Source organism: Globicephala melas, chromosome 10 (genome assembly GCF_963455315.2).
Source record: "Globicephala melas chromosome 10, mGloMel1.2, whole genome shotgun sequence".
NCBI classification, from domain to species: domain Eukaryota; kingdom Metazoa; phylum Chordata; class Mammalia; order Artiodactyla; family Delphinidae; genus Globicephala; species Globicephala melas.
Window position 1 is genome coordinate 20,070,138 of NC_083323.1, and position 12,299 is coordinate 20,082,436.

At 37.3% G+C, this 12,299-nt stretch overlaps 1 protein-coding gene across 1 annotated transcript in view; it reads right to left on the reverse strand.

Moving 5' to 3' along the window:
* Window positions 1-12,299, reverse strand: part of UTP20 (UTP20 small subunit processome component) — a 94,742-nt gene that overhangs the window by 18,569 nt on the left and 63,874 nt on the right. The window contains exons 39-44 of the mRNA XM_030856260.2: window positions 8,722-8,861; window positions 8,384-8,466; window positions 5,231-5,520; window positions 3,873-4,012; window positions 3,503-3,659; window positions 231-329 (exon numbers count right to left, since the gene is read on the reverse strand). Of these exons, the coding sequence (XP_030712120.2) occupies window positions 231-329; window positions 3,503-3,659; window positions 3,873-4,012; window positions 5,231-5,520; window positions 8,384-8,466; window positions 8,722-8,861 (909 nt within the window). The remainder of the gene's footprint in view (window positions 1-230; window positions 330-3,502; window positions 3,660-3,872; window positions 4,013-5,230; window positions 5,521-8,383; window positions 8,467-8,721; window positions 8,862-12,299) is intronic.

Consider the following 12,299-nt stretch of genomic DNA (forward strand, 5'->3'; position numbering starts at 1 on the left):
GTACAAACTCCAGACCACACCTCTGATTTTACCGGCTCGAGACCTACTAGCAACAGCAGAGTGCCCATCTCACATCACGTAAGTCTCAACTTTTTAAACCTCTGCTAGCCTAAGAGATGAGATAGTACATTATTTTCATATTTATAGGCTATTATTTCTTATTTTGTGAACTGATTTGTGTTCTTTGACCTCTTAAAAAAAAATTTAGAATTCCTTCCTCTAAATCTTACCTCAATCATTACATCCAAACAAGAGTCCAAATTCCCAACTTGCAGCTTGTTGGTGAGGCCTTGCAGCAGCATGTAAACAGTGAAAGTTAGCACATGCACCTAAAACGAAATGGATAATAAGAATATGGATGGCTAAGAGCACCACAGTAGAAGAAACAAGATTTAGAAGTACGGCAGGTGCGCACTCAGATTATATATCTGTAATTATTGCAGGGAGAAGCTTTGACGAATGACACATACTTATATCACTGCCTAAAATCCTTTAACCAGATGGTCCCTTTGTAGAAAAGATGCTCAGAAACACATCACCATGCTTAGGTTCTATTATTGTGACTAAATCAGGCCAATGATTTATAAAGAAGAGCACAAGTCTTGAACTTTTAAAAACCAACCTGTGAATTACGGAGCCTGCCAACGTTGAATGCAGTCAAACCCGGTACAAAAAGTGTTATGAAGGAAACAAGTTTTTGCCCTTCACAGTGATCACAGCTAACGTTCCTTAGAGCTTACTATGGGCTAGGCACTGTATTAATACCCCACATGTACTGAATCATTTAATCCTCATCCACTCTATCTATGGCATAGATGCTACATTATCAGCATTTTCAGATGAAGAAGCTGAGGCACAAAAAGGTCAATCAAACTTGCCCAAGGTTACATGAATAGGAAATGGTGGAGTCAGGATTTGAAACGAGGTGATGCCAGAGTACACAGAGTCCACGAAAGGGTGTATTCTGTATACTGCTTCCGGTGCTGTAAATTATCAAGGTAAACATCAGATAATGATCATACACTAAGAAAATACACCTGATTGGATTTTAAAGGCATAATTTCATATGTACCTACTTATGATCTTTAAATACTTTTACATATATAAAATATTTGCTGAGGACTTTATATAATTTTTAAAAATCCTTTTGGGGGGGTGAAGAATGACACTCGAAGCGTACCGTTTTGGTTCTGTCTACATGATTAATACTAATACCCAAACTGCTGTTCTCTCATCCTTATTTTACTTACTTTGACGAATAATGAGACAGACTGGAAGAACAGGTGGTTACAGAAAAATGGGCTGCTTGTTTAAATGCCTCAGGTGCTCAATTAAATGTGCGAATGAATCCTCAAAGACAGCTGTACTGTATTCATGTGGTGCGCTCCGTGCCCAAGAGCACCTCACACAAAGTAGCCAAGAATTACAGGCTGGCTGGAAGAATAAACATGGAGACTGACAGGGGCTCCGGTTCCAGGTGACATGGAGAAAGCACACTCTATCCTGTCTCTCCCACTGAGTGCAGCTATAAGCTCCAGACAGGATGCACAGAGCTGCAACTGGGGACGAACACCAGAGTGCAAGTACCACCAAACTCCCAGTGCGTTTACCCCCGTTTTCTATACAGTTATAGACTGCAGCAGCCACAACTCTGCTGGGAGACCTTCCTTTCCCATTGGGACTGCAGTTCTGAGAGGATGGGCCAACTAGCTGCTTTTCTCCTTCTCTGTCTTGCCACCACTTAGCCTCTGTGTGGGTACAGCTGTGGGAAGTATATGGCAAAGTGGGAGAAATAAAGCCCCAGCTTTCCAGCTGGAGGTGTGAAATAAGTGGAAAAATAATGTGTTAGCAAAGAATCAGAAGATATTAGGGACTAAATGGAAACTTTACAACTGAAAAAAACCAAACAGACCAATAATTGAAATAAGAAAATTTACTAGATGGGTCCAATAGCAGGATGGAGATTAAAGAGGAAGGGGTCAGTGAACTTGAAGATGAATCAATAGAAATTATGCTATCTAAACAGAAAGGAAGGAGACTGAAAAAGAAAATAAAAATGGAGCCTCAGGGATGGATGGGACCCCCCAAAAAAGTCGAACAGGAGTCCCAGGAGAGGAGAAAGAGTGCAGTGCAGAAAAAGTATTTGAGGAAATAATGGCTGAAAACTCCCCAGTGTGCTTGAGAAGCTCAACAAACCTCAAACAGGGTAAACCCAAAGAAATCCACATTCATAATCTAACTGCTGAAAAATAAAGACAAAGTCTTTAAAGCTGCCAGAGAAAAATAATGCATTACTTAGAGGGGAGGAATAATTTAATTATTCATCAGAAAGGCCAGAGGAAGTCGCATGACAATTTTACAGTGCTGAAAGAAAAGAAATAACTGTCAATGCAAAAGTATATATCCAGTGACAACATCCTTCAGGAATGGAGGTGAAACAAAGACATTCACAGGGGGAGGAAAACGAAGAGCATCCGTTGCCACCACACTTGCTCTATGAGCTTGCCTAGACCAAAGGGAAATGACACCAGGAAGAAATTCAGAAATGAAGGAAGAGCAGTAGAAATGATAAATATCTGGGCATACTTGAGGATTAAAAGCAAAAACTCTAACGCCGCTTGATAAGTTTTCAACATATAAGTTTTCAGCAAAGTAATACATAAACAACTTTTAAACAAAGGAAGGGTGAAGGGATCTATAGGGTAATAAGGTTTTTACATTCTACTTGAAGTGGTAAAATACTGATTCTAAATAGATTATTAAAAATTAAGTATGGATATGGTAACCTGGAGCAACCACTAAAACACTATACGAAGAGAGACAGTGACAACGAATACTGATATTTTTAGTGTGTTACTTATAACCTATAGAATAGGAACCTACCTATGAACAAATTAGGACTTGGAAGGTCAAGCTAACTACCAGAAGTCTTGGCTGGGTACTTGAGAAAAACAAGTTGCAGTGTTCCTCAAACTTTAGATCACTCAGGGATCTTATTAAGATGCAGATTCTGTAGGGCAGGTGCTGCTGATGCCACCTGTCCGGGGCCCACAGTTGGAGTAGCAAGACCGCCAGGTAACTACTCAAACAGCTTTGTATTCCACCTGGTGTTCTTATTAATTTTATGACATGTCATACATTTCAACTCAAACAAATGTCTATGTTCTTTATTGTTCACATGTGTGGCTATACGTTCAATATACATTCAGTAAGAATTTTATTAAGAACTCAGAGAATACAAAACTTGATATCAAGTGATTTGAGAGAAAAACACAGGTTATGAAATGCAGGTCTATAAGGATCTTTTAAGAAATTAAATATAAGGGCTTCTTAAAAAACAGATTTTTAAAAATACTGACTAAAAATTTTTAAATATGCTTGCTTGCTCTCTCAGTAGATCAACTTTACAAAAGATAGACCCAAAGTATCATGACTTAGTGTTTAAAGTGCAACTATTTGAACCCCAACCCAATTTGAATATAAAGTACATGATGCAATTTACCTGATAGCCACGCACAAGGGTAGTCTGTAATTCTTTTAAAATATATTGTAGGTAATGCACACCCAGATCCTCTATTATTTTTGCCAGAGTGCTGCGAGCAATGTCTCTGATTTCCTGTGCTCTGTTCTTGAGGAGGGCACACACTTTCAGCAAAATACTAGAACGTGAGAAATTAATTGACTAATTAAAATAACAGAACCAAATAAAAATATAAATATCCTTTAGTTTCTGAATCACTCATAACCCAAATTATGCCGATTAGGATTCTAAATTACAGCAAATTGTGCCAGTGCTTCTCTTCCTGACAAAAGAGAAGAGAGAACCAATTTTTGAGTTTCACTGAACTTTTCTGATTTGTCACACAACATACCTAGGCAGATTGGCTTCCATAACTTCCTGTGGAAGGGACTGCATTAGTTTAACCATGGCAAAAGCTAAAGGAACTCGAACTACTTCCTCATCATTCACAACCTTTGATTTTATGAGTTTGTGTTCTTCTTCTCTTTTAGTCTGTAAGAAAAATTTAGGTTAAACTAAAACAAAAATAAATGGATTAGGGACCTACCAACACTACAACCTTGCAGTTGAAAGATAAGCTCTTTTGCTATATCTTATATCCATTTCTAAGTTTAATGTCTTAAAAAACAAACTCAATTATGCAATTTGATAACCCTCCAAAAATTATAAAAATAATATGAATAAGAACATTCTTTCCAAAGGAGCAATCAACCAATCAATCAATAAATAAAACCAAGTATTCACTGATGTGGGGTTAAGACTGTTGTGTAATATTTAAAAAGTCACATAAAATTTGTGTTAATTGGGACTTTCCGGTGTTTAACTGACATCGTTGGTACATAAAAAATATGGCACCTCAAATAAACTTTATTTACAAATATACAAAATGATGAAATCGGTATTTTACATCAGGGGTTGGAAAACTTTCTGTAAAGGGTCAGATAGTAAGTAATTTTGACTTTATGGCCGCTATTGAAGCTACTCAATTTTGCTATTGTAAGGCAAAAGCAGAATTAGACAATATGTAAATGAATGGGGTGTAACTGTGTTCCAAAAAAACTTTATTTACAAAAACAGGCTGCAAGCTAGATTCAGCCCATGGGCCACAGTTTGCCAGCTCAAGTTTTACACTGAGAAGGAAAGGCTCTGGCTTCATGAGAATGCACGCCTAAAATGTTACCCCTATTAAACAAGAAAAAGATGTACTTTTGTTTTCTTCCTTTTTTTTAAAAATTTTTTGGTCACACTGCGTGGCATGCGGGAATCTTAGTTCCCCGACCAGGGATCGAACCCACGCCCCCTGCACTGGAAGCATGGAGTCTTAACCACTGGAATGCCAGGGAAGTACTGAAAAAGATGTATTTTTGAATAGCAGAGAAGCGGCCAAGAAGTAGAAAAGGGAAACATACTCTAATTTTTAATAACCTTTTTTGGAAATGGGAGTCATCTTAATATCTACTTTGGAGATAGAAAAGCATATATCTACCAGTATCAGAATCATAATGAAGAAGAAACATTACTACCTTAGCTGTACGAGATGAACCTGAAGATGATGAGATAAGAGAAGGGAGGTGAACTGTGAAATGTAGAGATAAAAGAAAATCCAAAAGCTGACGTCAATCCACATAGTTAGGAGCCTCAGTCTGACAGGGCCCCACGGACACCCCACAGGGTCACACAGACCTGCTGGGCCCCAAACAGAATGATTACCGTAGATGCCAGACATTTATGGAGCCTGGGTAGGATGTCCCCAGTTATGGTTCCTTGGATATTTTTAATTGTTTTCTCCAATTCTTCCTTATTCCAAGGAAGGAAAGAGATGGACTTTGTGATACACTCGGATTCCTTAGCTGCTGTCCCTTCACAATCATCTGGGTCAGGGTTTTCTAGCTCTTCATTCTTGTCTGACAAAGTCTTAAATCCATCTTCCTTCTCATCATCATCCGTATGCTCTAATTCCATGGCTTCATGCTCTGGCAACTCAATCTCTTCTATGGTGTCTATGTTTAGTAAACAACAAAAATCACCTTAAATTAAATAAGGAAACAACACAGTTGTGTTAAGTAGTCTTTTCTACTAACGTCTAATAAAAAATATCGCTGACTATAAGGGCAAGATAAGGGCTGAGGAAACAGCAGTAAATGAGAGTGTTACGGTCCTTCATTTTCTTACAGTTAGCCTAATGAGGAATAGAGACAAGTAAACTGATAATTATTAAAAAAAAAAGTGTGGAATAGTAAGCAAGTCCAGGGTACTTTGGGATCACATGGAGAGGCTGGGGGGAGGAGGGCTCTTAACCAAAAGAAAGCTTCCAAAGTACTGTGGTTGGAGGTTTCCAAAAGCAAAAACCTACATTCATGAACATGAAAATCCTAATGGCAGCCAACAAATCTCATGCAGAAACGTACCTTATTATAGGATCCAATTTATTAAAGAAACCTGGGCAGTATCGTAGAGAAAAGTCCAGACTTGGCTCTGCTAACAAGCCATGTGACTACAGTCAATTACCTTAACCCTCAGGGGCTTTGGGTTCTCACCAGTAAACTGCAGACGGCACCTACTTGCAAGGCTACTGTTAGAATTAAATGTGGCAAAGCCTGTACTGTGCCTAAAATATATTTCTGACACTTCACTGACTTTCAAGAAATGATAGCTATTAGTCTGCATTTGTTTTTACTGGCTGTGTAGCTTGGGGAAAGTTACTTTACTCTTGAATCTCAATTTCTCGTATCAAAAAAATGCAGTAACTAACACCTAAGGTTCTTGTAAGGTTCTTATGAGGACAAATGAGATAATGTCTATAAAAGCACATTTCACAGTAGATGCTCACTAACCGTTTCAAACTCCATTCACACCTAAGAAGAAAACAGTGAAGTGAATTAATATTTTAATTTTTTAATGTTTCTGTTTATGCAAAATTTCAAAATGCAGATTCAATTGAAGATAAACTAAGGGGCTTTAGTACATTAATTATTTAAAACACAAATGGTTTCTACAAATTCAAAACAGTTTTTCTCTTCATCAGTGTGGCTCTTGAGTGATTTGATAATGAATCAAAGAATTAGAAAATTTTGAGTAGGAACACTGCAGTAATGCAAACTAAGGGCCAAGATATTTCAATGTCTTTAGCCAAAACAATTAGAATAAATACCTTGGCCTACTTAAGTGTTTATTCTTTTCCTTATTTTCCTGTGATGGCTAAATCCTGTAGAGTCTGGTGTTCAATAAAAGCAGTAGTAGTAGGTATCTTTACCTCATTCTGGTTTTAAAGCAAAGGCTTTTAATGTTTTACCATTGAGTATGATGTTTCATTAGGTTTTTGTTTTTTTTTTTTGGCCACGCCACACGGCATGCAAGATCTTAGTTCCCTGACCAGGGATGGAACTAGCGCCCCCTGCAGTGGAAGCGTGGAGTCTTAACTACTGGACCACCCGGGAAGTCCTATCGTTTATTTGGTTGGTTGGTTATCTATCTATCTATCTATCTATCTATCTATCTATCTATCTATCTATCTATCTATCTATCTATCTATCTATCTAGGGCTGCATCAGGTCTTAGTTGTGGCACGCGGGATCTTTAGTTGCGGCGTGCAGGCTTCTCTCTAGTTGTGGTGTGCAGGTTTTTTCCTCTCTCTAGTTGTGGTGTGGACTTCTCTCTAGTGTGGTGCACGGGTTTTTTCTCTCTCTAGTTGTGACGTGGGCTCCAGAGCGCGTGGGCTCTGCAGTTTGTGGCACACGGGCTCTCTTGTTGAGGCACACAAGCTCAGTAGGTGTGGCATGTGGGCTTAGTTGCCCCGTGGCATGTGAGATCCTAGTTCCCCAACCAGGGATCAAACCTGTGCAACCTGCATTGGAAGGTGGATTCTTTACCACTGGACCACCAGGGAAGTCCCTCATCATTAGGTTTTTAAAACACATCTTTTAACAGGTTAAGGAAATTTCTATCTATTCCTTGTTTGATAATTGCTTTTATTATGAATGGATATCGAATTTAATCAAATGTTCCCCCGTGTCTATATAGATGATCACATTTTTTTGTTTGCTAATGTGTTAAGTTCCATTAACCAATCACCAACTTCATGAGTTAGTGGGGGCTTCCTCTTTTTCAGTCACCTGAAATAGCTGATATAAGGTTGAAATGATCTATTCCTTGAGTGTTTGTAAAACTTGCCTATAAAACAGTCTGGACCTGGCGTTTTCATCAGAAGAAAATTTTTAACTACAGATTCAATTTCTTTAATCATTAGAGATCTATTCAGATTTTCTATTTCTTCTAAAGTCAGTTTTTGTATTTTATTTTTCTAAGAATTTGAACATTTCACCCAAGTATTCAAATTTATAAGTGCAAAGATCACAATGTTATTTTACCTTTTTCATTTAATTGTGATCTTTTAAAATTCCTAGTATTTATTATGCCTTCTATTGTCATTGGTCAATCTTGTCAGAGGTTTGCCAATTTATGATCTTTTCAAAGACTGATTTTTATTTTTGATGATCCTTTCTGTTGTATCTACTTTATATTTCATTAACTGTTGCTCTAAGTTTTAATTCTTAGACTTTCTTTGCATTCACTGCTTAACATTCTTTCTACACATTAAGGTGATAGAATTGAATTTCTGTGTGAATAATCTACAGGTCAGATTTTTTTCACCCATACAATTTAGTCTGGACTTCTCTACTGTTAAATAAGTTTTTTACAAAAATACTCAAACCATTCATTTTAACTTCCTCCTGACTCATTCACTGGTCACTGCTACAAGAGCAGAAAAAGGAAGTAAATTGAATTTTGCTATCTTTAATTCATGATCATGAAGTATCCAAGGATAGGAAGGAAATCTAGTTTAAGAAAGTTTAAAAAACTTACTCTCTTCCCTCTGAAGTTTTCTCATTTGTTCTTCCAGAGTTTTGTGGTCAAAGTGGAATGCTTCTAACACTATCACTAGCAAACTGTTAAAAAAATTTTCACAGAAATGTTCATTTGATTAATAATATCACTTGACTATTAAAAAGAGAGGAAAGTTAAAGACTTATAAACATTAAATTATTTTTACCAGTCTTAGGTATTTTTTCAGTTTAACAAGTCTTAGTATCACCTCACTGATACAAGGTAAAAGTAAACTGAGATTGTACAAAGGTTGTTTCAGAAAATAATCCAAAATTTACATTTTAACAACAAAACAAAAATAAGCAGTTTGACCATACCTGACACCCAACTTTTGATTGATCTGTCCCGCCTGTAAGACACGAATGAAATGTTTCAAGTAATATATATATGCCGACCAAGAGAGATGTTTGCAAATAGCTCCAATAACCTCTGTGGCAGCAATGGTTATATTTTCATGCTGTAAAACAAATCAAGAGCACCAGTAAGCATTTGCAAATAAAGTACACAGCTAACTTGGTGCATTAAAAAGCTTAGACAGTAGGTGATCAGCAATTATAGAAAGGAAAGAATGCCCAAATTATACTCCATTGTTTTCCCCGAGCTCTAGGAAAAGATGCTGTCAATGAAAGGAATGACATCTTCCTCCCATTAAAGGATACTAACACATTTTGTTTTCTATTCCACTCAGACCTCCCTGATTGGTTCAAGCCTACAGACTGAATGAAGTAAATTCAATGTGTAAAAGTTGACAAATGTCAGAATCAACTACAGATTGATTGCTACGAATGCTGAGCATTCGTAAGTACGATGCAACGGAGAGAGCTCTTTCAGACCACAATGGAGAACAGGAGCTGGATGTACCCTCACACCTTAAACCAGAAAAGTAGACAAAAATATATGAAACAGTTTTCAGACTTTGGACATCAAATAGTGCAGGACAGTGACTCCTGAGAGAAAGGAAACAAATGAAATGAGCCGTATAGTTACCCCAATTCATTGTGTGGGGATAACTGTCAGGTCACAGCACATGAGAAGAAACCCAAAAAGGGCCCCATGTCTCCCTGAGTTAAGGGGGCAGAGTTGAGGCTGTGGAGCTAGAGTCCTCAGGGCAGAGAACCAGACAGAAGAGAGCTACACAGAGAAAAGCTGCCCAGAGAAAGAGCTCCTTAAGCTTCAGCTGAGAACTGATCAGTACACACGAGTAAGGAGGAGACAGGGAAAGAACCACCAAAAAGGAAAAGATGAAACACTCATCTAAGACCACACAGGGATGAGAATAGATCATGTTCCCATCAGCCAGAGTAAAAAAACCTCATGATACATGAAGCATTAGGTATTCAGGTACTCAGAAAGTTAGTGCCTCAGTGGTAGGTTCAAGTAAGCACCAGACTAAAGGCTGCTTGTGCCTAACAGAGCTTAAATGCAAGCCCCAGAAGGACCAGACAGGACTTCCCTCGTGGCACAGTGGTTAAGAATCCGCCTGCCAATGCAGGGGACATGGGTTCGAGTTCTGGTCTGGGAAGATCTCACATGCCGTGGAGCAACTAAGCCTGTGCACCACAACTACTGAGCCTGCACTCTAAGAGAGCCCGTGAGCCACAACTACTGAGCCCACGTGCCACAACTACTGAAGCCCACTTGCCTAGAGCCCATGCTCCGCAACAGGAGAAGCCACCGTAATCATAAGCCAGCGCACCGCAACGAAGAGTAGCTCCTGCTCACCACAACTAGAGAAAGCCCGCATGCAGCAACAAAGACCCAACACAGCCAAAAATAAATAAATAAATAAATAAATAAAAGAAAAAGGACCAGACTACTCACAAGTAGCCCAACTGCATCTGAAAAAAATTCTCAGGAACACTTAAATACAAAAACATCCAGCACCCAGCAAAGTCACATTCACAATATCTGGCATCTGAAAGATGGCTACAAGGCATACAAAGAAGCAGAAAATAACTCTAATGAGAAGAAAAATCAACCCATCAAAATGGAAACAGAAATGACACAGATGATACAGACTTAATAGTAGACTTAGAGATTAAAACAACTGACATAATTATTGATATATTCCATTCGATCAAGAAGGGAAAGGAAAGCATGGGCATGTTAAGGAGAGACATGTAAGAAAAAGGCCCAAATTGAACGTTTAGAGATGGAAAAGACAATTCTGAGGAAAGATACACTGGATGGCATTAAAAGTAGATTAGACAGAGCAGAAGAAAAGATCAGTGAAGTTGAAGACATGGTAATAGAAAAATGAAACAAAATGAAACCCAGAAGGGAAAAAAGAAAGACTATTTAAAAAAAAAAAAAAGAGTGTCAGTGAGTTATGGGACAACTTGGAATGGAATACAATGGAATCTCCAAAGTCAAGAACAGGAACCAAAAATATCTTTGAAGAAGTAATGGCCCAAAATTTCAAAGTTTGACAAACACTATAAATCTATAGATCCAAGAAGCTCAACAAACCCCAAGCACAAGACACTGAGGCACATCATAATTTAATGGCTTAAAGTCAGTAATAAAGAGAAAATTTTAAAGCCAGCCAGGAAAAGAAAAAGATATATTCCACTCAGAGGAACAAAGAATGACTTCCTTTAGAGACAATATAAACCAGAAATCAGTAGAGTAGTATCTTTAAAGTACTGGGAAAAACCTCAAATCCTGTGAAATTAGAATTCCATACCTAGAAACATTATCTTTCAAAAACAAAGATGAGAAAGGACAAACAAAAGCTGAAGGAATCCATTACCAGTAGACCTGCACTACAAAAATTTAAAGAAAGTCTTCCTGTCAAAAGTAAAATGATACAGGATGAGTATTTGCATCTACACAAAGGAATGAAGAGTACTGGAAATTGCTGATCTAATATGGAAGCAAATACAAAAGATCTTTTCTTTAGTTTTAAGGATCTCTTTAAAAGATAATTGATGGTTTGAAGCCAAAACAACAACAGTGTATTGTGTGGTTTAAAACTAACATACAGGTAAAACTTATGAAAAAAAATAGTACAAAGATAGCTAATAAGCCAATGGAGATAAAATAAAATCATTAAAGGATATCCAATTAATCCAATAGAAGAAGAAAAGGAGGAAAGGGGAAAAAAAACAGAACAAATGCAGAATAAATAACAAGATCATAGATTTAAACCCAACCATATTAATAATCATATTAAATGCAAATGGTCTAAAACCAATTAAAAGGCAGAAGCTGTCAGATTGGATTAAAAAAAGCAAGATTCAGCTATATGCTACCTACAAGAAACCGACTTTAAAAGTAAAATAACAAATAGGTTAAAAATAAAAGACTGTAGAAAGGTATACCATAACAATACCAATTAAAGCTAAATATAATTAATTTTTTTTATCTACACCTCTTTCCTATTTTACTGCCATCTAACTCTGAGCTGCTTACTGGCTCTTCAAACTGGAATTTAGGGATGCATTCTTTTATCCACTTTAGAAATTCTTAAAAATTTTTTGAATATCCGGAAATAATAGAGGAAACCTATCCTTGAACAAGATCATATAATCAACAGTATAAATTCAAGTCACAAATCCTGATATTATCTCAGTTAGACTTAAATATTTATCAAGTCTTTACCATGTGCCAGGCACTGTTCTTACGCACTATGAGGTATAAAAGTGAAGACGTTCTGAGTTCAAATACCAGTTCTGACTCTATGTTTTTGAGAAAGTTCTATAACCTCACATATTCTCAGTTTACTCCCCTATAAAACAATGATAACAGTCCCTACCCCATAGGGTTGAGTTGTTGTGAGGATGAAATCAGATTACATATTAAAGTACTTAGTATTGTTTCTGTACCTGGTATAGAGCTAAAGAAAAGGCAGCTGTTGTTTTATTTCATTTCTTATGAGCCATTTGGGAAAACA